The 26,110-nt window shown below is 44.6% G+C and overlaps 1 protein-coding gene across 1 annotated transcript in view; it reads left to right on the plus strand.

Moving 5' to 3' along the window:
* Positions 1–5,405: 5,405 nt before the first annotated feature.
* LOC140717063 (polymeric immunoglobulin receptor-like) overlaps positions 5,406–26,110 on the plus strand; it is a 35,441-nt gene continuing 14,736 nt past the window's right edge. The window contains exons 1-3 of the mRNA XM_073030245.1: positions 5,406–5,519; positions 23,530–23,847; positions 25,628–25,948. Of these exons, the coding sequence (XP_072886346.1) occupies positions 5,483–5,519; positions 23,530–23,847; positions 25,628–25,948 (676 nt within the window). The 5' untranslated portion in view covers positions 5,406–5,482. The remainder of the gene's footprint in view (positions 5,520–23,529; positions 23,848–25,627; positions 25,949–26,110) is intronic.

Consider the following 26,110-nt stretch of genomic DNA (forward strand, 5'->3'; position numbering starts at 1 on the left):
TCAAAAAAGTCTTTTTTCAGGACCTCTTGCCTTTTCCTACCTATGTCATTGGTACCAATATGTACCATGACCTCTGGCTGTTCTGCCTCCCACTGCAGGATATCCTGGACACGATCTGAAACATCCCAGACCCTGGCACCTGGGAGGCAAACTACCATCCGATTTTCTTTCCTGTGTCCACAGTTCATGTCGTGTTTATGGTTGTTGTCAGGGCTGGTTCCTGTAGACAGGACCTGCCCACAACCAGAAACTCAGCCGACCAGGTGACCAGAAAACCAGACCAGCAGACCGGCAGACCAGAAAAATAGCCAGTTGACATTTTGAATGCGACTGTTCAATGGGAAGGTTCAAAACCACCAGCGGGACTTCAATGTCTGAAGTGTCACTGCCAACTCTCACCTGAATAATTTTTATTTTAAGTTTAATTGTATTTAGAGATATAGCATTTCTGACCCAACAAGAATCAACTGCCTAATTAACCTACTAACCTGTGGGTCCTGGGAATGTGGGAGGAAACTGGAGCACCCAGAGGAAACCCACATGGTCATGGAGAAAACGTATCAGCTCCTTACAGACAGTAGTGGGAATTGAGCCTGGGTCACTGGTGCAGTAATATTGGTACGCTAATTGCTACATGCAAAATGTAACATCAGCAGGGCACAGACTGTTCAAACCCATCAGGTGCTTCCCTGATGTTGACCATTCCTGACGCTGGCTCTGCCATTTGAATGCTGCAAGTTGGCTGCAGAGATCCCCGTGGCAGACTGCACAGACACACACCCGCCTCTCTGAGGGGCAGGGTACAGAGCACAGGTGGGGCTTATGATGGGAGAAAACTGTAGGTGTGGGTGGGGCCTAGGTCCTGCTTGTGAGTAGGGCTTGGTCTCATTGTCCAGCTTTGTTCTGGTGGCTGGGGTTTCTGAGCCTTGGATATCAGAGGTGTTCCCATGGGGAGGCCTTGTTCAAATGAGATGGATTTCAATGTTCAAAATAAATTTAGTATCAAAGCACATACATGTCACCATACACAAACCTGAGGTTAATTTTCTCATAGGTATTCTGTGAGATTCACGAGTGAATTCAAGTGCTGAAATCACAGTGACTTCAGCAACTCAATCCAAAGATTTATTATAGAAATTAACCAGCAAAACTACCTAGACTTCAAGCGAGGTCTACAGAATTTGAAGAACTGAATTCACTCACAATACACAGAAGAACTCAGATTGAGTTTCATCAGCCAAGGATCCACAATGACAGAGCAAAGAGAGATTGGCATTCACCCCAAAAATACACCCTGGAGCACACTGGAACTCAGTGTCAATCGAACAACATAGGTGTCCAGATGAAACAATAATCCCCAAAGGCAACAATTACAATGCAAATTATGCTAAATAAATTATCCCAAATTGAATAAAAGTGAGGAATACAAAGAGAGTTTAAAAATCCCCATGATCCTAAATGAGACACCTGGATAACAAAGTAAAAAACGCGGAACGAGTCCAAAGACAAACAATTAGTCATAAAGGTGAACAATCCAAGGGACACCACATACCCATGAGGTTACACCCATGTAACACTTACCCAACAGGTTGGTATATGTCTAGGGGAAAAGGAGATGCAGCCACTCACCACCCCACCTCCCGTACACGCAGGTGCTGTGAGAATCAATTTTATGCCGCGCGTACACACACAATATCAAACTCACACCAGATACCGTTGCAGAATACACTTTAAAGATTTTACTAAAACTAAAAGAGTACTATGCAATACAGTATATATGAAGGAAAAGAAAATAAAGTAAAAGGCACCAACTTATCAAAGTTCAGTCAGTTTAGTGCACTTCGTTGGAGCTCAACCATCAAACCATTCGACCCCTTGTCACTTTCCTCCGACCTCCACGTCCTCGCACCTGGGACCACCCCCGGTGGTTGACCGAGCAGGGCAGCGCACGTCCACCTTCTTCGGTGTCTCCTTCCCGCCTCCGCTGAAAAGACCGCGAATCCCCCAAGCTCCCAACCCCACAAGACAAAATAACATTCCCCATAGGTTAACAAATAAATACAATCCCCATATCAGCAAGTCTAAAGCTAAACAACTGTGAGAGAAACACTTATCAGACAAAGAAGCATTCCTACTCTTAACAAACCAAAGAAGCCATTTTAGTAACATACACAGGACATTGTACATTCTCCCCCCACCAGCAAATGTCATGCCCTCATGACATTGCCAGAGTTCCCCAAAGCTTCTTGCAACACACAAAACCCAACCCAGGTGCAGAAAGCAGTGACATAACTACCCGGAGCAGTAGAAATCACACTCGGTTCTCCTGGCACCACATATGTCAACCGCTCCGGGGGGCGCCTACTTCTCTGAGATCTCCGTACCCCTTCTGCCAACCCTTCTGCCTCAGACCCCGTGGGGGACACTCCTGTCGGACCCTCACCCTCCCTCTCACTGGGCTCCCTCTTCACCTGCGAACCCTCTGCCTCGGACACCCCAGGTCTACCTGTCAGACCCTCACCCCCTCCCTCACGGGGTACCCCCCTCACCTGAGAACCCTCTGGTTCATGTTCGGGTTCCACTCTCTCTCCCCCCTACGCTGGCTGTCTCTCCATCTGACCATCAACAGCTTCCCTCCTCTCGCCCAACTCAGTAAGGGAAGGGCCAGGAGCCTCCTCTTCTGGTACTGAAACGCCAGCAAATGGGAGCAGGGGCCACTCATCTGAGTCGTCATCTTCCGAATCGGTATCCATTCCCAGGTTAAGGACCCGTCTCGTCTCTTCAGCAGCGGGCTCTTCCCTCGCTCTGCGCCCTCTTAGAATCCTCGTGCTAGGCACAACCTCCCACTCTGGCTCCTTGTCCACCTGCACCGCTTGACCCAGAGGCAGCAGGTGATTCTGATGGAGTACTTTGACAGGCCCATTCCCATCCTCAGGTTTCACCCGGTAAACCGGTAGATTCGGCATCTGGCTCTCTATTACATAGGGGCTGGCCGCCCATCAATCTGCCAACTTGTGCTTACTGGGGAGTCCCAAATTCTGTAAAGGACCCGGTCGCCCGGCAATAATTGGACAAACTTCACCTTTTGATCATATCTCATCTTATTCCTCTGACTTTGTTTGGTAGCCGCTGCCTCGGCCAACTCGTACGCCCTCTGTAACTCCCTCTTCATATCGGACACATACTTTAGATAGGACTTCCCGGGTAATTCACCCACTTCAGCCCCAAAACACAAGTCAATGGGCAACCTCGTTTTCTGCCCGAACATCAGATTATAAGGTGAGTACCCTGTAGCATCATTGTGAGTACAATTGTAACAGTGAACCAATTGTCCAATATGACGACTCCACTTATTTTTCTGCCCAATCTCCAGCATCCCGAGCATATCCAACAGGGTCCTGTTGAACCTCTCTGGCTGAGGATCTCCCTGTAGGTGATAAGGGGTAGTCCTGGATTTCTCAACCCCAAGCATAGTCAGTAATTCATGGATAAGGCGGCTCTCAAAGTCCTGCCCCTGATCACTATGGATTTTCCTGGGAAGGCCATAATGAACAAAATACTTCTGCCATAACACCTTCGCCACTGTCGTCGCCTTCTGATCCCTAGTGGGAAATGCCTGAGCATAGCGAGTGTAATGATCAGTGATCATTAAGACATTCGCGGTGTTGCTGGTGTCAGGCTCAATCGACAGAAAATCCATACATACCAGATCCAGAGGTCCCGCACTCTTCAAGTGCAACAGTGAAGCCGCCGACGCTGGCAGGGTCTTCCTCCGGATGCAACGACTGCATCCCATACAGTATTCTTCAACCTCCCCCCTCATCCGGGGCCAGTAGAACTGGTCTTTGAGTAATCCATACATCTTTTCCACCCCCAAGTGTCCAGAATCATCATGTAAGGCCTGGAGTACAGTCTGCCGATACTTCTCTGGCATGACCAGTTGCCAACGGCGGGGTTGGTCCTGAGGTGCCCTGACCCGATACAAGATTTGGTTCTTTAACTTTAACCGAGGCCACTCCTTCAATAACAGAAGCACGGACGGGTGTTTTGCCTTCTCAGCCAACGCCACATCCCCCTTCTCTACCACTCTCCACACAGTGCCAAGACCCGGGTCATTTTGCTGAGCAGCTGCCACGTCCCCCGGACTCAGTTCCGGCAACTGTTTAGTCCGCAGTGCGGTCAGGTCACAGTAAGCTAGGGGTATGGCGTTGTCAAAAATCCCTAGGTTACACCCAGAAAACACAGTCCACATTGCAAATGAAAAAAAAACACTTCCTCTTCTTTATAAAAAACTCCTGGTCGTGACACATTCACAGTAAATACAAAGAAACACCACACAGTCAATGCAAAATCATACCCAAGGCAGACAAACAACCAAAGTGCAAAATGCAACAAGCTGAGACAATACAAAATAAAATAACAATAAATAAATCAGCGATAAATATCGAGAAAATGAGATGAAGAGTCCTTGAACATATCTCCATCGGTTGTGGGAGCAGTTCAGTGTTGGGGTGAGAAAAAGTGAGTGAAATGTCCCCACGTCAATTTACTCACTCAGTCTGTAACTGAATGAGTTCCAAGTTAAGTTACGGACTTTACTTCTGCCCCATGCAGCACCCTGGTGCGTGTGTGAGTTTGGAGACAACAAAGCACAACTGCCTGACATTGCCCCAGCGGAGAGGCTCAGGAAAGCCTGGCAAGACAGAACATGTCCTGAATTTGGTGCAAGCCGCAAGTAAGCTCTTTGGAGGATTGCCATTTGAAGCAAGCCCCACCCGCTGAACATGGTACCCTTCTCAGTGGATCGTAACCCTGTCGTGGTGGACTGGATTGTGAGTTCCTGAGAACCCGGGAGTGTTGCTGTCTGAGTTTAACTCCTGGTAGGTCACCCATGGTGGTATGGTCAAGTGGGAGCATCCAGACAAAGAGCAATCCAACAAAGTCCTCAAAGGTAGAGCTGGCAGAACATGGTGATACATCAGAATGGTAGTGAAGATGGAGGAAGGCTGCCGCAGAGATGGTCCACAGATGGCTTGCACTCCATGCCACAGGACATTGACCCTGATCTGTCAAGGACTTTCTCCATCAGCTTCCCCATGTTAAACAAAGTTATGCACAGGGATTTTTCCATAAAGGGAATAAGGAGAGCATCGTACTTGACTGGAGTGATAGCAGTATTGTTATCAGTTACCACTGACTTCTCAGTCAGGCTGTTATTAATAGATTTGCTGACAGTAACTAATCTACACCATTTCCATCAGATAATGAAAATTCATTTTGATTTGTCCAGTCAGCTCAACTGAGAGGGACTCAGATTCTAAGGTATCAGATTATAGCATCCAGCTCACTGTGGTTTCATAACTGAATTTCCTGCCGCCTCCTTCCTCATTCAACTTCCTATTTGTCATCATCAGCTATTTAGATCTTCGAGCTGCGAGCTAAGCGATGGACTACAGCTAACAGGTTCACTACAGGTTGAACAATGTGGATTCTGGTTCTTTTCATCTGTTCACTGCCCGGTGAGTGATGACCAGTGCAGGACGTTACAGAGAATGGTAAATGCAGGAAACACTCAGCAGGTCAGGCTGTACCTGTGGAAAAGGAAACAGTAAAAGTTTCAGACCCAAAACCCTTGACTGTTTCACTTCCCAGAGATTCAGCCTGACATACGAGGTATTTCTAGCAGGTTCTGTTTTTGTCTCAAAGTTCCAACATCTGCCGTTTACTTGTTCATTATTGGAATGATCTGTGTTAATTTGGGTCTAGTGCACTGTTTCTGTAGCAGAGATGGTAAAGTATGTGCTGATATGTAAAGACAGAAAATACTCCATAAATAGGTTCAACAGTACTGGGGTGTGGAACCACAGACACAATACTGGAAGAATTGTATGGGTCCAGCAACATCTATAGAGGCAAAAGGTATTCCAGTTGGAGACCCTGTATCAGGGCTGGGGGAGTGTGGGTTGGTGGGGGAAGAAAGAAACAAAACCCAGCCTGCAGTTGTGGGTGTGCAGGGAGGAGAGAAGGGAGCTGAGGACACATCTTGGTCTCTGGCACCAGTGTTTTGAATAAACTTGGCAGAAAGTGTTCCTGCCCAGGGAACATTAATTTGTAAAGGTTTGCAGATGTAAGTGCAAAGGCTCCCTTTCCATCCATGAAACATCATTTTCATGCTGCCTTGTACTCACTAAAATCAGCATAGGAATTATACGTGAAAAGTAAGATGTCTCCGATAGACAGCTGTTCCTGTTATTGAAATGTCTTGCTCTTCAGTTCTGTGTGGGTTGAGGGCTAATCTTGTACTCAGAATCCATTTCCTTCTCATTTTCTTTCTCGAACTGTGAACATTTGTTTTACTCATCAGCATCCAGTATTATTGGAAATAATTTGGAAAACGTTTAGCACACTTGCAGAAGAGACGAGATGAAATAAGAGATCTCTCATCACGGCCTTCCAATGTGGACTGAACTCAGGGGTCCAGCAGAACATCGTGACAAGCAGGATAGTCTGGATGACCTGATTAATTTGGCTATTTGAGTTGACGACCCGGTAACCGAGTGACGCAGAGAAAAAAAAGTCTCAAGTTTCTTACGGTCTGATCACTCTCTTTCCTCACCCTCTCCCACATCATCCACAGTCTCTTACAATGAAAGAGCATTTATCATATACAGTGTCGCAGAATAAGTCTGCTTGATTCATATTCACCCAGAAACAATGAACACGTTCACAAGCACAGAATCAGTAGGTCAGACTTTAACTGATAGATGGACAAGCTGACGAAATTGACCAATCCTGTGATGTCTCATGGCAGACCAATAAACAGTAACTCAGTGGAAAGGACACCTCCCCACCTGTAAGCTTTTAGGAGAAACCAGCTTGATAATATTTCACTGGTTTTCTGTTCCGTTCTGATCAACGCAATCCAGAAACTCCAGGATTGAGTGTTGGTCCAGATTCGGTGCTTTCAAATGGGGATTCCACTGTGAGAGGTTGTGGGGTTAACCTGTTGGGGCTAACTCATCTTGTTCACCAGCTTGTTCGGCAACAAGGGATATTCTTGCTGCTTCCTGATGCGCTGAAGTAACCTATTGGCCCTTTTTCACCACAACTTCTCCTTTCATCCACGTTCAGCTCTCAGAATTTGGGTGAACATAAACTGGCTCTCCAGCCTCAAAGTTCCGATGTTCTGTATTTGAATCATATCGCACTTTTGTTCTGTTGTCTGTGCCTTACTCGGTTTTCCAGATCAAGGCACAATAAATCCAATTGGGAATGCAACCTGCGGCCCAACAACAGCTCAGATGAAACCACTGGTGGTTTGTGGAGTTATTGGGTACCTGAAAAAAACTGTTGATGCTGGTGTGTATGTCCCTATTCAACTTTTGTATCCCCTGCTTGACAGTCTGAACAGCTCTCTCAGCCATACCGTTTGATGATGGGTGGCAGGGGAGCTAATGTTCCATTGTCCTGTAAAAAATAGTTTGAATTCCTCACTTGTGAACATGGGATCATTATCATAGACCACAGTATCGAGGATTATATGTGTACCTAATAGTAGCATAAAATGTTTATCGTCGTGCCTGTTCGAAGTCATCGCTGCTTTGGCATCATTCCATTTAGAATGCGCATCGAAGACTACCAACGGCATCTGACTGTCCAATGGACCTGCGGAGTCTACGTTTGAACATGTCCGGTGTTTGGTGGCTCTTGCTTGAGAAAGTGGAGTATTCAGATGCTGGAGACGAGCAATATTCATTGTATATTTAGATATTCCTTTCAGCCGTGGTGTTGGCATCTAGTTTTCCACTTGAGAGTTTTAGTAAATGGCACTGTTTGGCCTCGTGTTTGTTGTTTTATTTTCCCTTAAAATCCTGTTTGCGTTAAAGTCTGTGAACTACTGACCTGCTTCAGTGTCTCTCTCTCCCTCTGCACTTCGCCCATATCCAAACATCATGACAGCAATGTCATGGTCCGATCCGTGAAATCTGCATTCCGATTCACAGTCTGGTCCAGGTTCCTTATTCCAGGTTTTCTGGGTTTCCCCAGTTTCTGTTGAGGCAGCTGATTCTCATATGGGCTGGCTTCATAAATAGCTTCAGGATTCAGCCTCTGGCTGTGGAGGGAGGGAGGGAGGGAGGGAGGGAGGGAGGGAGGGAGGAAGGAAGGAAGGAAGGAAGGAAGGAAGGAAGGAAGGAAGGAAGGGGGGAGGGGGGGAGGAGGAGGAGGAGGAGGAGGGGGGGGGGGGATGAGATGAGATGAGATTCTGGCCAGAGAAGGGGTGGTGCATGTGTGAATGTGGTTTGGAACCTGTTGAGGGAAAGAGAGTGGGGAAGGAATGGGAATTGCTGGGAGGGGGTTGCCTGGGTCTGGTAATGGCAGGCAAGGTGAGAGGAGGGGCTGAGGGAAAGAGAGTGGAGAAGGAGTGGGATAGGGATTTGGGATCAGAGGTAGGCAGCTGGGGAGAAATGGATTATTGTGAAGGGAGAAATAAAGGGAATAAGGAGATAGTGAGGGGATGGATGAATGGAAACTGAGACAAAAGGAATAAAAGAATAAGAAATGACAGTGGAGAGAGTTCTGAAAGTGAGGAAGATTAACAAGTTGAGAGAGGAGGTGTCATAATTAGGTTTAATGAGAAGGTGCAAGGATACATGAAGAAAATTAACCCATTTGTGCTAACAACAACTCTGGCAAATAAGATAGGGGAAATAGTATTTTGCAAAAGTCCTTAATGATGGCAATCTTATTGGTAAGATGTGTGAATGAGGAACAACTTGAGAAAGCACTCAAGCTAAAAGAGATAGGAAAATGCAAGGTGGAATATACAGGGAGGGTGGGAGCATGAAATGGTGGTTGTAAAGGAGTGATCATGGGTGTACCAATGAGTATAAACATGGAGGAGTTGAAGAGGAATATCAAAGGGGGGAAAGTAATTAATGTTCTAAGACTGAAAACAACAAAGGAGGAAATGAAAAAGGAGAGTGAAACAGTATTGATTAAATTTGAAGAAGAAAGATTGCCAAGGAAAGTGTTCCTGGGTTTCATGAGTTACCCAGTAAGGGTATATGTGCCAAAGCCATTGAGGTGCTATAATTGTCAAAGGTTTGGACACATAGCTAAAAACTGTAAAAGGCAGAGGAGATGTGCTAGATGTGGGGGTGATCATGAATATGGAAAGTGTGGAACAGGAGTGCAACCAAAATGCTGTAATTGTGGAGGAGCTCATAATGTGGTGTATAGTGGGTGTGAGGTTATGAAACGGGAGAATAAAATTCAAGAAATAAGAGTGAAAAGAAAGAAAGATCACTTATGCAGAAGCTGTAAGAATGTCAAGAGGACAGAATAATGCTCCTAATGACCAGAGAGCAATAGGGATGCAAGAGATGCAGCGAAGAGTAAATGACAGGATTTATGTGGAAAAAAAAGCTCTAGTAACATTCATTGCAGGAGTCATTAATAGTACGGCAGAGGTAAAGTCAAAAAGTGACAAAATTCAGCTGGTGGTCAAAGCAGCAGTAAACCATTTAGGGTTAGTAGGACTGACATGGGAAGAAGTGAGGGAGAACCTCACTCATCAGTCAAGCCAGGAAGTGTCATAGGTTGGTTAGTACTCATTATGGTGATTCTTTTGCAGTGGAATGCAAGGAGTTTACTGGCCAATGGCCAGGAATTTAAAGACTTTATTAAGGAAATGGTTGTAAAACTGGATGTAGTGTGTATTCAGGAAACTTGGTTGAAACCAGGACTTTGTGGTACATGGGTATACAATGATAAGGAAAGATAGAAATCTAGGGGGAGGAGGAGGTTGTGCTATGTTAATCAAGCAAGGTATACCATATAGAGTACTGGAAAAAGGAGACGATCAGGAATCCATAGTGATGGAAATATGGGAGAGGGGAGAGGGAGTGGTTATAATTAACTACTACAATCCATGTAAAAGGTTGGATTTGGACAGCCTACTAAGGATACAAGGGCAAAATAGACATAAATTAGTGTGGTGTGCAGATTTCAATGCTCACAGCACAATATGGGGATTCCGATTACAGATTCAAATGGAACGGTAATTGAAGATTTGATGGAAGAAAGGGATTTGGTATGTATGAATGATGGTAGAGGAACAAGGATAAACATAACAACAGGAACTGAGTCGGTATTAGATATTACGTTAGTGTCTAATGTCTTGGCTGGCATCAGTAACTGGGGAGTTTGGACTGCTTCAACAGTAGGCAGTGATCACTACCCAGTTTTATGTTCAGTGGGTGAAAGAGTTGAAATAAGACCAGGTGGGGGAGTCCCCAAGTGGGTGTTTGGAAAAGCAGATTGGGATAAGTTCCAGAAGTTAAGTGAAGAAGCATTGACAAAGATTGACATTTCTGGAGATATAGATGAATTAAACAGTCAGGTGACTTCAGCAATAATTATGGCAGCAGAAGGATCTATACCCAAGAGTAAAAATAGGATGAATAGAAAAATAGTGCCATGGTGGACAGAGGGACGTTGTCAGGCTGTAAAAAAACAGAAATAGAGCATTCAGGCTAGTTAAAAGAACCCATAATATGCAGCATTTGATTCAACATGAGAAGGCACAGGCAGTGGTGAGAAGAACTATACGTCAAGCTAAAAGGGCAAGTTGGAGGAGTTTTTGCAACAAAATAGGAAGAACAACGCCTGTGGGAAAGGTATAGGGAATGATTAAGAGGATGGGGGGAGATAGAAGGTATTGGGAGTATCCAGTAATGATATCTGAGCAGTCTCCAGCAGGGATAAGGCTGAGATCATGACCAAGTCATTTGTAAAGATACATAGTTCAGAAAATTTGTCTGAAGAAGGGAGAAGGAGAAGGGAAAGAACAATGAGTCAATACCCAGGTGTGTTAAACAGGAGGAAAGAAACAGATGTTATAATTGATGATCCATTTACTTTGTCAGAAATGGTGAGAGCAATAAAGAGATCGAGACCAACCTCCCCAGGGAAAGATCTAATATGCTATGTTATGCTAAAAAATCTAGGAGAAGGAGCACTCTTGAAGTTATTGCATTTTTATAACAGAGTGTGGGAGGAGGGAAGATTATCAAGTGCATGGAAAGAAGCAGTAGTAATTCCAATAAGGAAACCTGGCAAGGATCCGTTAAAACCCACTAGCTACAGGCCAATAGAACTAACATCAAATATATGTAAAGTAATGGAAAGGATGATAACAGAAAGGTTATCATATGATCTTGAGAACAGAGGAATGCTGGCAAGTTATCAGAGTGGTTTTAGGAAGGGAAGGAATTCCACGGACTCAGTAATAAGGTTAGAGACTGAAATAAGAAAGGCCCAGGCAAATAAAGAATCAGTAGTTGCAGTGTTTTTTGACATTGAAAAAGCCTATGATATGATGTGGAAGGAAGGATTATTAATTAAACTGCACAAGATGGGGGTTGGGGGTAGAGTTTTTAATTGGATTAAAGATTTTTTGTTTGGTAGAAAAATTCAAGTTCGGATTGGATCAGAATTATCAAAACAGTACATAGTGGGAAATGGCACACCTCAGGGTAGTGTGATTAGCCCGTTACTTTTCATCATTATGATCAATGATGTCTTCACAAAGGTACCAGTGGATATAGGTAGGTCACTGTTTGCGGATGATGGGTCCTTGTGAAAAGAGGCAGGAACATGGAGTATATAATCAAGAAACTACAAGGAGCAATTGAGGAAGTGGTAGAGTGGGGTTATGATTGGGGATGTAGATTTTCAGTAGAAAAAACTCAAACTGTATTTTTCACTAGGAAAAGAATTGAGGTAGGGAAGAAGTTAAGGATGTATGGGATTGAATTAGAAAGGGTTGGATCATTTAAATTTCTGGGAGTTATATTTGATTCACGATTAACATGGGCAGACCATATCAGGAAAGTTGAGGAGAAATCTAAAGTAATAAACGTGATGAGATGTTTGACTGGTAGGGAATGGGGAGCAAGTTGTTCAGCATTAAAGAGAATGTATGTGGCTTTACTAAGATCTGTGTTGGATTATGGAAGTGTAGCATATGGATCAGCAGCTAGGTCTCTTATAAGGAAACTGGATGTGATTCAGGCTCAGGTTTTGAGAGTGTGCAGTGGGGCTTTTAAAACATCACCAGTATCAGCCCTGCAGGTAGAAATGGGAATAATGCCTTTGGAATTAAGAAGGATGTAATTGATGGCAAACTACTGGGTTAATTTGCAGGGACACAATGATTCTCACCCTGCTAAAGGAGTGTTGCAGGAGTTCTGGGAAAATGGGAGGTTTCAGAGGGAAAACTTTAGTTGGGTAGGGAATGATATTGCTAGATCATGTGGAGTGTTTGATCTAAGGATAAGTCCTTCAGTAGTTTATCCGGTTGTAGCTCCATGGAAGCTGGTATGGCCTGACGTAGACTGGCATTTGTTAGAGGTAAAAAGGAAAGGAAAGTATAAAACTGATTTGGTAAGAGGCATTTAACTGTCATGTGATGGAAAAGTATAGTGATTATACTCGGGTCTATACAGATGGTGCTAAGGAACCTGAGACAGGAGTGACAGGGTTTGGGGTGGCTATACCAGCAAAAGCAATTGCAATCAGCAGAAGAACATCTGATAAGCTAGCGGTGTATACAGTGGAGATGATGGCAGCGTTGGTTGTGTTGCGTTGGGTGGAGAAAACTAAACTAGTCAAAGCGTTGATATGCTCAGATTCATCTTCAGTACTAGCAAGTTTAAGGTCTTCTCACTCAAACAGCCGGCAAGATGTACTTCATGAAGTCCTTCAGTCAGTCACAAGAGTTGCAAATCAGGGAGGTCAGGTTAAATTTCTATGGGTTCCAGCTCATGTAGGGGTGAAGGGCAATGAAAGGGTGGATGAGTTGGCAAAGAGGGCAATAAAGAAAGAAAATAAAGAAATGCACATTAGTATCAGTAAAGCAAAGGTTAAGTGTGTAATCTGGGAAAAAATTAATCAAATGTGGCAAGAAAGATGGGACAGGGAGGGGAAAGGGAGGCATTTATATCAAATACAAAAAAGTGTTGCAGGTACTAGGGTAGGAAGTAGATACAGAAGAGAGGAAATTGTGTGGACTAGGTTAAGGCTGGGGCACTGTGCACTAAACCAAACATTGAAATTGATAGGGAAACACCAGACAGGATTATGTGCGGAATGTCAGGAAGAGGAGTCAGTAGAACATTTAGTTCTGAGTTGCAGAAAGTATGGGATACAGAGAGAGATGATAAGAATTAATCTAAGGGAATTGGGGGTGCAGGAATTCACATTAAAAGGGTTGCTGGGCATGGGTGAGAGAACACAGGTCAGGGTACTTTTAGCTTTCTTAAGGGGTACAGGGGTTTTTTATAGGATATGATGGATAAACAGCAATAGGGTACTATGATGGGGAGGATAAAGTGTAGGTTAGGGTATGTGTATGTGTGCGATTGGGTGAAGGCATTTAGAATGTGAGTCCATCGCATACTCCGGAGCAGAAGGTGGCGGTAATGCACCATTAAGCTGGGTGCCAACCGCCGTAAAACAAGATGGAGAGAGAGACAGAGAGCCTCTGGCTGCTGGATTGTTCCTTTTCAAACCCCTGGTCTGTATCCCTTCCCATCACCTTCTCCTTGAGCTTTGCCTCGCCTGAAGCCTTGCCTTCACTGCTGTCAAGTTCAACCAACGGAGCAAAATAAGGAACTGACTTTGTGTCCTGGCCTTCCCTATGTAGGTCTGATTATCTGCCACTATGTTGTGTTGGGAACCTTCTTGTCCTATTCTGCATTTTGTGTAATGAGTCCCAGCCCTACGTCCTGTTTCCTTGGAGGGGTCACGGCTCTGTGTTCTATGTTCCTGCCTCTCCCTCGACCAAGGCTCTGTGTTTCTCTCTCTTCCTCGACCAAGTCAAGGCTTCGGGGTCTCGTCCAGTCCTAGCCATGTACAAGAACCTTGTCCTGTCCAAGCCACGGATTTGTGTTCTTGTCTTGTCCATGTGCCTTGCCTAGCCCAGGAGTACCTTGCCCAGCCCGGTGCTGGGGTTCCCTTGTCTTGTCCAGGAGTCTCACATCCAGTCCTGTTGCATCTCCTCGTCCTGTAGCCACGTCTTGTCCTTGCCTAGTTCTGGAGTCCGAGCCCAAGTCAAGACCCAGGTTCTGGGTCCTTGCCCAGTCTCCGGCTAGGAGTCCAAACCCAGGCTCCTAGTTCCCAGCTCCATGTCCTGGTTTTGCTATCCTAGTCAAGTCCTAGCCTAGGCCCAGAATGCTTGTCTCATCCAGGGCCTGTGTCATGTCCAGCGTCCTCTCTTTCCCATTTTCCTTGCTTCCTTAATACACCTAGTCCTCTCCCTAGTTTTCCAGTGCCTGTGTCTTGCTTTTGGGTCCGCTCCCAATGCCCCTCTTATGACAAGCAAGTCTCAAACCACCAAAGCTGGACCCAGCAGAGAGTGAAAACATCTCATCTTAGCCCTGAGCTTCATTGGTCAGGCAGGGGACAAGCTAAAGGCGATTGACTCTGTTCTGTGTGAAGCTACTGAAGCAATGAAGCAGATAATCTCTCTCTCTCCCTCTCCCTCTCCCTCTCCCTCTCCCTCTCCCTCTCCCTCTCCCTCTCCCTCTCCCTCTCCCTCTCCCTCTCCCTCTCCCTCTCCCTCTCCCTCTCCCTCTCCCTCTCCCTCTCCCTCTCCCTCTCCCTCTCCCTCTCTCTCCCTCTCTCCCTCTCTCCCTCTCTCCCTCCCTCCACACTTGCGTGATATCCGAATTCAGACACACACTAGCCAGAGTTTGTCTGACTGGTGTCAGTGGTTGCATAATCAGGATTTATGATATGCTCCAGCTGCTGATATGACCATCTACCACCTGCTCCCATGGCTTCACGTGACTCTGATTGAGGGTTGCTAAGCAGGTGCTACACCTTGCCCAAGGGTGACCTTCACAGGGTACCAGAGATAAGGGGCATCTTACACTTCCTTTGGTGGAGAGGAATCTCCACCCCACCACCAGTGTATTAATGGATAAGCAAGCACAAGGATATTGAGGAATGTGAGGATCATGGGGACCTTGTTGAGTATGATCACTGATCATTGAGTGTGAATGAAGATGTAGATAAGGTGATTAGAAAGGCAGACAAAACAGTTTCCTTTATTTGCAGATTCCAAGGATATAGACACAGTGTGGTTCTGCCCATGGCTTGAAAACTGTGGTCATTTGTGGTCACCACATTACCAGAGAGACAAGAAAGTACTGGGGAGACTGCTGCCTGGGACTGAGTGATTCACTCGTTGGATTGACTGAATGGGCTGGGGTTAATTTGTCTGAAACTAAAGAGGCAAAGAGGAGACTTAATTGAGTTGTGAAAAATTATAAAGGGCATCAGAAGTATGAACAGGAATAATTTTGATCACTCAGATGAAGTGTTAAAAATAGGGGTCTTGGGTTAAAAGTTAACTGTTGTTAGGATTAGAGGGGGAATGAGGAGAACACTTTTCTCCCAGGGAGGAGTAGTAACTCGACTCATGTGTGTCTATTGGTGGGTCCTCAGGTGGCTGTAGTATCCACATCATCACAATTCTGACCCCTACACCACTTGCTGTGTCAATCTGGCACGTTGTGGTGGATTTCCTTAATGGAGGACGCCTGTGCAGGATCTTGTTTAATGTAGGGAGACTGATGTGTGGGCAGCCACAACTTGGTCCTTGACAGATTTGAGTTTGGGTCCAATAGCATGGAATGCAAGATGACTGAGGGACCCTTCACTGCTTCAGCCTTCCTCCGCCTTCTCTGCCATTGTGATGTCATCGTCTTCCATTAGTTAAACCTTTGAGGTCTTACTTGGATCGCTTGTTGTCTGGAGCCCCCCATTGATCTTTCCACCAATGGAGACCTGACCAGGAGCTACACTCTGGACAACATCACCCACAAGTCTCTCCACCATGACAAGGTGACAATCCACGGAGAAGTGAGGAAGTGGTGCAGTTCAGGATCTCACTTCCTGAAGGGTTTGTAGAAACAGGAACCCCCAGCACAACAACAGAGCCTGGAAGGTGTATTTGAAGAGGCATCACCTGCCAGGCACAGGACCCAGGGAAGACCAGAACAGATAGAGCTTTTTTGACCAGTACCAAATGAAGGGCTGAACAGCCTCCTATGTCAGAAATTCTATGATCTTGACCAGGAAAACAGAAGTGGAACTGGGTATTTTATTTTTATTTACAGGAAATTCTGATGAGATATGTCAGTGTCCTTTTTTGCTAAGTTACAAAACCAGAATGTGTGAGGATTATTTTGGGGTTTAATGCTTTCTGCATATATAGTACTTTCACATTGCCCTCAAATTTCGAGTGAATATAAATAAACTATTTTTTCAGATCACATCAACTTTCACACTACAATGAAATCATCATGATAGTTAGACAGAATGCATTACTTCTCCAATACGTGTAAATTTATGGCAACTGTTATCACTTGTACTGAGATTTTATCTGCAGCGGAGAATCACACAGCACAATCTGGATAGATCCCACTTCAAATAACATCTAAAGTTCTAACCAGGTAAACAATGATGATGTGGATTTATAAACCCCAGAGAATCTATAGATGCTGGAAATCCAGAACAACACACAAAAATGCTGAAGGAGTTCAGCCAATCACACAGTATCTATGGAAATTAAAAAGCAGTTAAGGTTTCAGGCAGAGACACTTTTTCAGAACTGGATAATCATGAAATATTGTGATATATTGTGAAAAATTTCCTCTACCTCAGCACTTCTTCTATTCCCCAATATGGCCTCTTACCTCTTCTCGGCTGCTTATCATGTCCCCCTGGGTTCTCTCCCACCCCCTTCCTCCGATGGGTCCACTGTCTTCTCCAATCAGATTCTCTCCTCTTCAGTCCGTTGTCTTTCCTACCCACCTGGTTTCACCGATCACCTTCGAGATATCCTTCTTTCCCTCCCCACCCCAACATTTTATTCTGGTGTATTTCCCCCTTCCTGCCCAATCCTGAAGAAATGTCTTGGCCCAAAAATTCGACTGTTTATTCAGTTCCATAGATTCTCTCACCTGCTGAGCTCCTCCAACATTTTGTGTATGTTGCTTTGCAATTCCAGTATCTGCAGAATTTCTTCTGTCCATGTATTGTGGAAATGGTAACTTCCAGTAGCTGAGAAGGTGAGTAAAGGGATGCAGGTTAGAGGTAAAGGAGACCCTGGGGGGGGAGATATACTGTATATGTGACCTGTTCAAATTTAGTCCAGTATCATTCTATGAGAAATACTTAAGCGACTCACACAGACCATTTCCTGTCAAAATGGATTTGATTTGGCTCAAGAACAGAGCTGACATGGATTTTACCACTGTGATAAACTCCATGTCACCAGTGCTTGAATGTGTAATCCCAATCAGCTGTGTACCCCCCTTAATATTGAACTGATGTAAAGGGAAATCCCATCATAGCTCTTGAAATTGCACTAACCAATGGAATATATTTCAGAAGAGGTGAATTTTAAAGTTTGCTTCAAGGAACTGACACAGCCTTCAGAGGGAATGAAGCCAAGTATTGGATGCCGAGTTTGCATGAAAAGCCTCTTTTACATCACATCTGTTCCCTGTTTGTTATTTCCTCAATGGTGGGTTCTCCAAAACAGATTTGATTGAATTATCACCAAGACAGATCCAGAAAGACATACAAATCTTGGAGTGAAAATCCATAACTCTGTGAAGGCGGCAGCGCCAACAGATATAATATCAGTGGTAAAACAGGATTCAGTCTGGACTTTTGACTGAAAAATGTCAGAAAAGCATGTAGTGGCTGTATAAAACTTTGCTTAATCCACATTTGGAGGATGTGGGTAGTTCTGGTTGCTGCATAACAGGAAGTATGTGGAGCCTTTAGAGGGGCTGAAGAAGAGGTTCATCTGCTTATATTCTAGATGACAGCTTTATAGAGCGGGCACAGCGTAGAGGGAGACGGAGTAGGAGGGCTTTGGCTCAATGGGCTTAGGCGATAAGGAGTCGAAGCGAGGTAAGTTACTTGTGAGGAATAAGAAGTATGTCTGAGACTGGTGTTCTGAACTGGGTGTCAGAAGTGTGTTGTCCAGGAGACTCCCAGCCTCCGGGATGGACACATCTGCACCACGTGCGTCGAGCTGCAGCTCCTTAGGGAGTGGGTTAGGGAACTGGAGGTGCAGCTCAATGACCTTTGCCTGGTCAGGGGAAGTGAGGAGGTGATAGAGTGGAGCTGTAGGCAAGTAGTCACACTGGGGCCTCGGCAGACATACAAGTGGGTAACAGTCAGGAGAGGAAAGGGCAAGAGTCAGATACTAGAGAGTACCCAGTGGCTGTCCCTCTTAATAATAAGTGCTTCTGTTTGAGTATTGTTGGGGGGGACAGCCTACCTGGGGGAAGCGACAGTTGCCGTGCCTCTGGCACAGTGTCTGGCTCTGTGGCTCAGAAGGGAAGGGAAAGGAAGAGGATGGCAGTAGTGATAGGGAACTCTATAGTTAGGGAGTCAGACAGGCGATTCTCTGGATGCAGGAAAGACACACGGATGGTAGTTTGCCTCCTAGGTGCCAGGGTCTGAGATGTTTCTGATCGTGTCCACCATATCCTGAAGTGGGAAGGTGAATAGCCAGAGGTCGTGGTACACATTGGTACCAACGACAGAGGTAGGAAAAGGGAGGAGGTCCTGAAAACAGACCACAGAGCGTTAGGAGAGAAGCTGAGAATCAGGACCTCAAAAGTAGTAATCTTGGAATTACTGCCTGTGCCACACGACAGTGAGTATAGCAATTGAGTGAGGTGGAAGATAAATGCATGGCAAAGGGATTGGAGCAGGGAGCAGGGATTCAGATTTCTGGATCATTGGAATCTCGTCTGAGTCAGGCGTGACCTGTACAAAAAGGACAGGTCGCACTTGAATCCGATGGGAAACAATATCCTGGCAGGGAGGTTTCCTAAGGCTATTGGTGAGAGTTTAAATAAGAATTGCTGGGGGTTGGGAACCAAACTGAAGAGGCGGAGGAAGGGACAGTTGGCTCACAAATTGAGAAAGCTTGTAGACAGTGTGAGAGGGAGGATAGGCAGGAGATGGAGAAGGGATGCACTCAGTCCGATGGTTTGAGATGTGACTATTTTAATGCAAAAAGCATCATGAACCAAGCAGATGAGCTTAGAGCATGGATCACTCCTTGGAGCTATGATGTTGTGGCCATTACAGAGACTTGAATGGCTCAGGGGCAGGAATGGCTACGTAGAGTGCCAGGCTTTAGATGTTTCAGAATGAAAGGGAGGGAGGAAAAAGAGGTGAGGGCCATGGTCTATGGAGTCTCTGTGGGTGGAAGTTAGAAACAGGAAGGGGTCAATAACTCTACCGGGTGTTTTTTTTATAGACTACCCAACAGTAACAAGGATATCGGGGAGCAGATAGGGAGAGAGATTCTGGAACGGTGTAATAATAAGAGGGTTGTCGAGGTGGGAGATTTTAATTTCCCAAATATTGATCGGCATCTCCCTAGAGCAAGGGGTTTAGATGGGGTGAGGTTTGTTAGGTGTGTTCAGGAATGTTTCCTGATACAATGTGTAGATATGCCAACAGGAGGAGGGGCTGTACTTGATCTGTTATTGGGAAAAGAACCTGGTAAAGTTTCAGGTCTCTCAGTGGCAGAGAATTTTGGAGATAGTGATTATAATTCTATCTCCTTTACCATAGAATTGGATTGGAGAGAGATAGGAACAGATACATTTGGAAAACATTTAATTGGAGTAAAGGGAAATATGAAGCTATCAGGCAGGAACTTGGAAGCATAAACTGGGAACAGATGTTCTTAGGAAATGTACAGAAGAAATGTGGCAAATGTTCAGGGAATATTTGTGTGACGTTCCGCATTGTATGTTCCAACGAGACAGGGAAAAGATAGTAGGGTACAGGAACTGTGGTGTACAAAGGCTGTTGAAAATCTGGTCAAGTAGAAAAGAAAAACTTATGAAAGGTTAAAAAAATTAGGTAATGATAGAGATCTAGAAAATTATAAGACTAGCAGGAAGGAGCTTAAGGATGAAATTAGGAGAGCCAGAAGGGGCCAAGAGAAGGCCTTGGCAAGCAGGATTAAAGAAAACCCCAAGGCATTTTACAAGTATGTGAAGAGCAAGAGGATAGGACGTGAGAGAATTGGACCAATCAAGTGTGACAGTGGAAGTGTGTATGGAACTGGAGGAGATAGCAGAGTTACTGTAGCTCCCTTCATGTAGCAGCTCCGAGGCTGATTGTACACCTTGGCTTCCAGTTACATGTCAACTCTGGAAAAAGTAGCAACTTCTATTTGCAGATTCACACCCCACTGACCATTGCAAGCTGCATCAAGCTGCAAACACTCATTTTGTCCAATACACAACTTTTAATTCCATTGTTCATTCATTTTTAAGACCTTTGAACCTTGACTGGAAATGTACACAATTTCAATCATTTTTTCTGTTATGTTGATCAAATTATTGCATCATACTCAGAAAAGAAACTTAAATTTATTATTAAAGTACACATTGCATTTGTCACCACATACTATCCTTACATTCATTTACTTGTGGTCATTCGCAGTAAATACAAAGTAACACAATAGAATCAATGAAAAACTACCCATGAACAAAGACAGACAAACAACAAATGTAAAACACAAACAACTGTGCAAATACCAAAGCAAAGCAAAATAATAATAATAGTATGTAAATAAGTACTAAATAATATTTGAGAACATGAGTTGTAGAGTCCTTAAAAGTGAGTCCATTGGTTGTGAAATCAGTTCAGTGATCGGTGGAATTATCCACTCTGGTTCAGAAGCCTGATGGTTAGGGGGCAATATCTGTTCCTGAACCTGATGGGGTGCGACATGAGGCTCCTGTATCTGCTTCCTGATGGCAACAGCAAGAAGAGAGCAGGGCCTGGATGATAGATGCTGTTGTTAGTTCAGCAATGTCCTCAGCAATGAAGTGGGGTTTACCAGTTATGGATTGAGCTGTACACACTATCTTTTGTGCTTTTCTGTTCAAGGGATTGATGTTTTCATACCATGCCATGATGCTGTCAATAAGAGTACTCTCCACTGTGCATTTATAGGACTTTGTCAGAAAGTGGGTTGGGCAATATGTGCCTAGTGGTGGGATCCCATTAGAGCTGGCAGAAGTTACGAAGAATTATGTGCTGGACGCAGAGACTCAAGGCTTACCAACCACCAGCTTCCATGTCCAGCATATAATTCTCTAACATCCGCCATCTCCAATGGGGTCTCACCACCAAACACATCTTTCCTTCTCCCCCACTTTCTGCTTTCCACAACAATCACTCCCTACGCAACTCCCATGTCCATCCATCCCTCTCCACTGATTTCCCTCCTGGCACTTCTTCTTTCAAGAAGAACAAATGCCTCACCTGCCCCTGAAATTCATCCTTCACTACCATTCAGGACCCCAGACAGTCCTTCCAGGTAAGGCAACACTTCACCTGTGAATCCGGTGCTCCTGGTACAGCCTCCTGTATACCGGTGTGACCTGATGTAGATTGGGAGACCGCCTCACTGAGCACCTATACTCCATCTGCCAGAAAAAGTTGCATCTCCCAGTTCCCATCCATTTTACTTCCACTTCCCACTCCCATTCTGACATGTTAATCCATGGCATCCTCCGTTGTCATAATTAGGCTACACTTAGATGAAAGGAACAACAACTTTATAATCCATCCGTGTGGCCTCCAACCTGATGGCATGAACATCGATTTCTCCACCTTCCAGTATTGCCCTGCCCCCTTTCATCATTCCCAATTCCCCTTTCCCTTCTCAACTTATCTCCTTACCTACCCATCACCTCCCTCTGGTGCTCTTCCCCCTCTTCTTTCTTCCATGGCCTTCTATCCTGTCCTGTTACATTCCCCCTTCTCCAGCCCTGTATAGGTTTCACCAAACAACTTCCCAGCTCTTTATTTCACACATCCCCCCTCCCCCGAGTTTCACCTATCATCTCCTGCGTCTTCCTCCCCTAACCCCAACTTTTATCTTTGATTCCTCATCTTTTTTCTTCAGTACTGATGAAAGGTCTCAGCCCAAAAAGTCCATTGTACTCTGTTCCAGAGTTGCGGCCTGGTCGTCTTTGGAGGAGAGGTCCTGACCGGGTCTCTGTGAATAAAATGCTGCTGACTTTGCTTGCTTTGATTGGTTTCCTCCCCTGTGATTGACAGACAGGACTGGACATTTGCATAATCAATGTTGGTTGGAGGGTTGTACACTGTTTCCACAACAGTGCTTGAATACCTGTCGACACTAAAGATGTCGGAAACTGGAGTTTGGAATACACTCCTGAAGGAATTCAACAGTTCAAGCACCATCTGTCAAGGGGAGGGGAAATGTCAATAGTTTGGATCAAGACCCTGCATCAAGTGTGAGTGGAGAATGAGATAAGGTAGAAAGGAGAGGAGGAGGTGTGAGACTGGGTCCATTAGGTGGTTAGGGACTGAGGAGAGGTGAAGCACAACATGCAGATGGAATGGGGAGGAAAGGGAGTGGAGTGTGGAGGTGAGTGAGAGGTTGAAATGGATCAGGAGAAAAGGGGAGTAATGCAGCTGAGGGAAGAATACATCCAGCTGGAGAAATCCCCTTCAGTGGATTCATCAGGTCTACCATTGCTGGAATCTGATCTTCCTCTGCAGGGATCACTATGAAAATCGTTGTTATTGTCTTGAAATCATTGTCTTTCCTGGATCATTTCAGTGGGGCAATTAGTAAAGAACATTACTGGAACTGGAGTCCAAGGTAAACCAGGGTGGGTAGGGATGAAAGATTTCACTCCTTAAAGGCTTTTCCGAACCTGATGGGATTCTGACAGTCTGGCAATTTGTCATTATCATTATCGATATGTGGTTTTTAATTCCAGAACTAATTAATAAATTCAAACTATATTTTTACACACTTTGAAATCAAACTGCATTTCTACATACTAAAGTAACAACATCTGTTGCAGCACCTTCTAACTACACATACAAGTATTTGACAGGTACGAAATATAAAATTTCCATTGGAACCAGAAGGCACATTTTCGAACATTATGAGGGGTTTCTTTCTGCAGTTTATAAACTTGTCTGTAAGTGGGAGGAAGTCAGGACATTGGCCTAAAGAGATCCTATCAACCCCATCTGAATCCTAAAGTTCCCTGGAATCGGAGACACAGACACATCCCAAAAGAAACAGCTGGGATCTTTGTCGACATTTCAAAAGCCGACATATTCTGAAGCAACTGAAAGGTCAACACTGCCGCTCTCCCTCAGTACCACAGTGGAAGGTCAGCCCTGGGTTTCTGCTCAGGACTCTGGAGTGGGAAGTGAACCCACAATGTACTGACACAGGGGAGAGAGCACTGACATAGTAACAGCACTGACTGCACTTCACACCAAAATCATTGGCTATGGTGTCATGGGCCACATGCTGGGTGTAACCTGGTCCTGTTTCTATCACCATGTTCAAAAATATTTGTTTGCCTTGTGTTATTCTTTTCCCCTCAAATCTGAAAATGTCTTCCTCAGTTTCAGATGCATTGTGGGCAGAGAAATCTGTAAGAGGAGTTGTGGGAAGAGCGATCACAATCGATTGTCACTATGAAGCAAAAAACCGCATAAGCACAAAATACTGGTGCCATGGATGGACTCGTCAATGTTCAGTCTTAGTGGAAGCAAAAGGGCAACACGGACGGAGTGGACGAATGTCAATCACAGATGAACAGAAGAGAAAATTTACTGTTACTATGGAGGATCTTCACTCTGGAGATACAGGATGGTACAGCTGTGGAATTGCTAAATCAACCGCCAATCTGTTATCTAACGTACATCTACAAGTATCTGATGGTAGGTTTCTCAGTGATTGACTTTGTGACTTCCATAAAGTAAGTGTCCAGACTCTGTCCATCCCTCACTATCTCTGCATTCATATCAGTGCCAAATGTTCCCTTCTATACGGTAGGTCATTGAACCCAGTCACAAATTAATTATCTCCTGAAAGCCACCAAACAGATATCTCACATTATTGTGGAATTATGAGCAGCTTTTAATAGGAGATTTAATTTAAATGTTCAAGTAAAGTAAATGTCTCATGATCTTTGTCCCCACCCTGTCCATACCTCACTCACTCTGCATTAACATCAATGCCACACGTTTCCCTCACTAAACCCAGTCACAATATCATTTTCTTCTGAAAGACAGCAAACACTACGACTACTACTTTACTTTATTGTCACCAAACAATTGATACTAGAGTATACAATCATCACAGCGATATTTGATTCTGCACTTCGTGCTCCCTGAAGTACAAATCCAAGTAAATATAATAAAAATTTAAATTATAAATCATAATTAGAAAATAGAAAAGGGAAAGTAAGTTAGTGTAAGTCAGGTCCGGATATTTGGAAGGTACGGCCCAGATATGGGTCAGGATCCGTTCAGCAGTCTTATCACAGTTGGAAAGAAGCTGTTCCCAAATCTGGCCGTACGAATCTTCAAGCTCCTGAACCTTCTCCCAGAGGGAAGAGGGACAAAAAGTGTGTTGGCTGGGTGGGTCGTGTCCTTGATTCTCCTGGCAGCACTGCTCCGACAGTGTGCAGTGTAAAGTGAGTCCAAGGATGGAAGATTGGTTTGTGTGATGTGCTGGGCTATGTTCACGATCTTCTGCAGCTTCTTCTGGTCTTGGACAGGACAACTTCCATACCAGGCTGTGATGCACCCTAGAAGAATGCTTTCTACGGTGCATCTACAAAAATTAGTGAGGGTTTTAGGGGACAGGCCAAATTTCTTCAGCTTTCTCAGGAAGTAAAGGCACTGGTGGGCCTTCTTGGCAGTGGACTCTGCTTGGTTAGACCAAGGCAGGTCATTTGTGATACATTTGTCATGTTTGTCACATGTGACAGATATCTCGATTACTGTCTTAAAACAAGCAGGGGCCACTTTATTTGGAACGTCCTGTACCTCATAAAGTGGCCAATGATTGGATATTCCTGGTCTTCTGCTTCTGTGGCCCATCCACTTCAAGGTTCGATATGTTGTAATTTCAGATGCTCTTCTGCACACCACTGTCATAACACACGTTTATTTGAATTCCTGTCACCATATGGGAGGCAGGGTTTGAGCATCGGCACAACATTGTGGGCCGAAGGGCCTGTAATGTGCTGTACTATACTATGTTCTATGTTTCTGTCAGCTTGAACCAGTCTGGCCTTTCTCCTCTGATCTCTCTAATGAACAAGGTATGTTTGTTCACAGAATTGCTGCTCACTGGATTTTTTTATGTTGTTTACACCATTCTCTGTAAACTCTAGAGACCGTTGTGGGTGAAAATCCCAGAAGATTAGTAGTTTCTGAGATTATCTAACTTCACCATCTGGCCCCAACAATTATTTCATGGTCAAAGTCACTTAGATCACCTTTCTTCCTCATTCTCATGTCTGGCCTAAACAAAGACAGAACCTCTTGTCTATGTCGGCATCCTTATATGGACTGTATTGCTCCCACATGATTGACTAATTAGATATTTGCATTGATGAGCAGGTGAACAGGTGTATCTAATAAAGTGGCAGAAGAGTGTTTGATTTTCAAATGTATTTTCAGTGTCTGAATGTTTAATTCTTTCCCACAGAACCCGTGTCCGTTCCTGTGCTTCGATACCTGTCACCAGCAAATGTCTCGCGTCTTGGGGGCTCAGTGTCAGTTTCCTGTGAGTCCTTCCAGGGATCCCTTCCCATTCAGTACAGATGGTATGAACAAACCTCATCTGGGTATTACAAGATCTCAGACACCAATGAACTGGCTCTACAATGTCAATCCTTCAACCACCAGCAACATCAATATTACTGCAGAGCCTCGAATCGGCTTGGACCAAAATCCAGTGGAATGGTTAATGTGACAGTCTTCAACAATGGAGAGATCTGCAGTTATGTGACAGAAATCAATGGCATCAGTAAGTTCTAATTCCAAGGGAGGAAACATTTAAATATTTATTTTCATTACTCTATTACTGCTGCTCTTGTACTTCTAGTGAGGGTAAGGAATTTCTTCACATCTGTAGAAGCTACACATTGCAACCTCCATCAGGTAGAAATAATGTGTAGTGAACAATTAA

Source organism: Hemitrygon akajei, chromosome 27 (assembly GCF_048418815.1).
Source record: "Hemitrygon akajei chromosome 27, sHemAka1.3, whole genome shotgun sequence".
NCBI lineage: Eukaryota > Metazoa > Chordata > Chondrichthyes > Myliobatiformes > Dasyatidae > Hemitrygon > Hemitrygon akajei.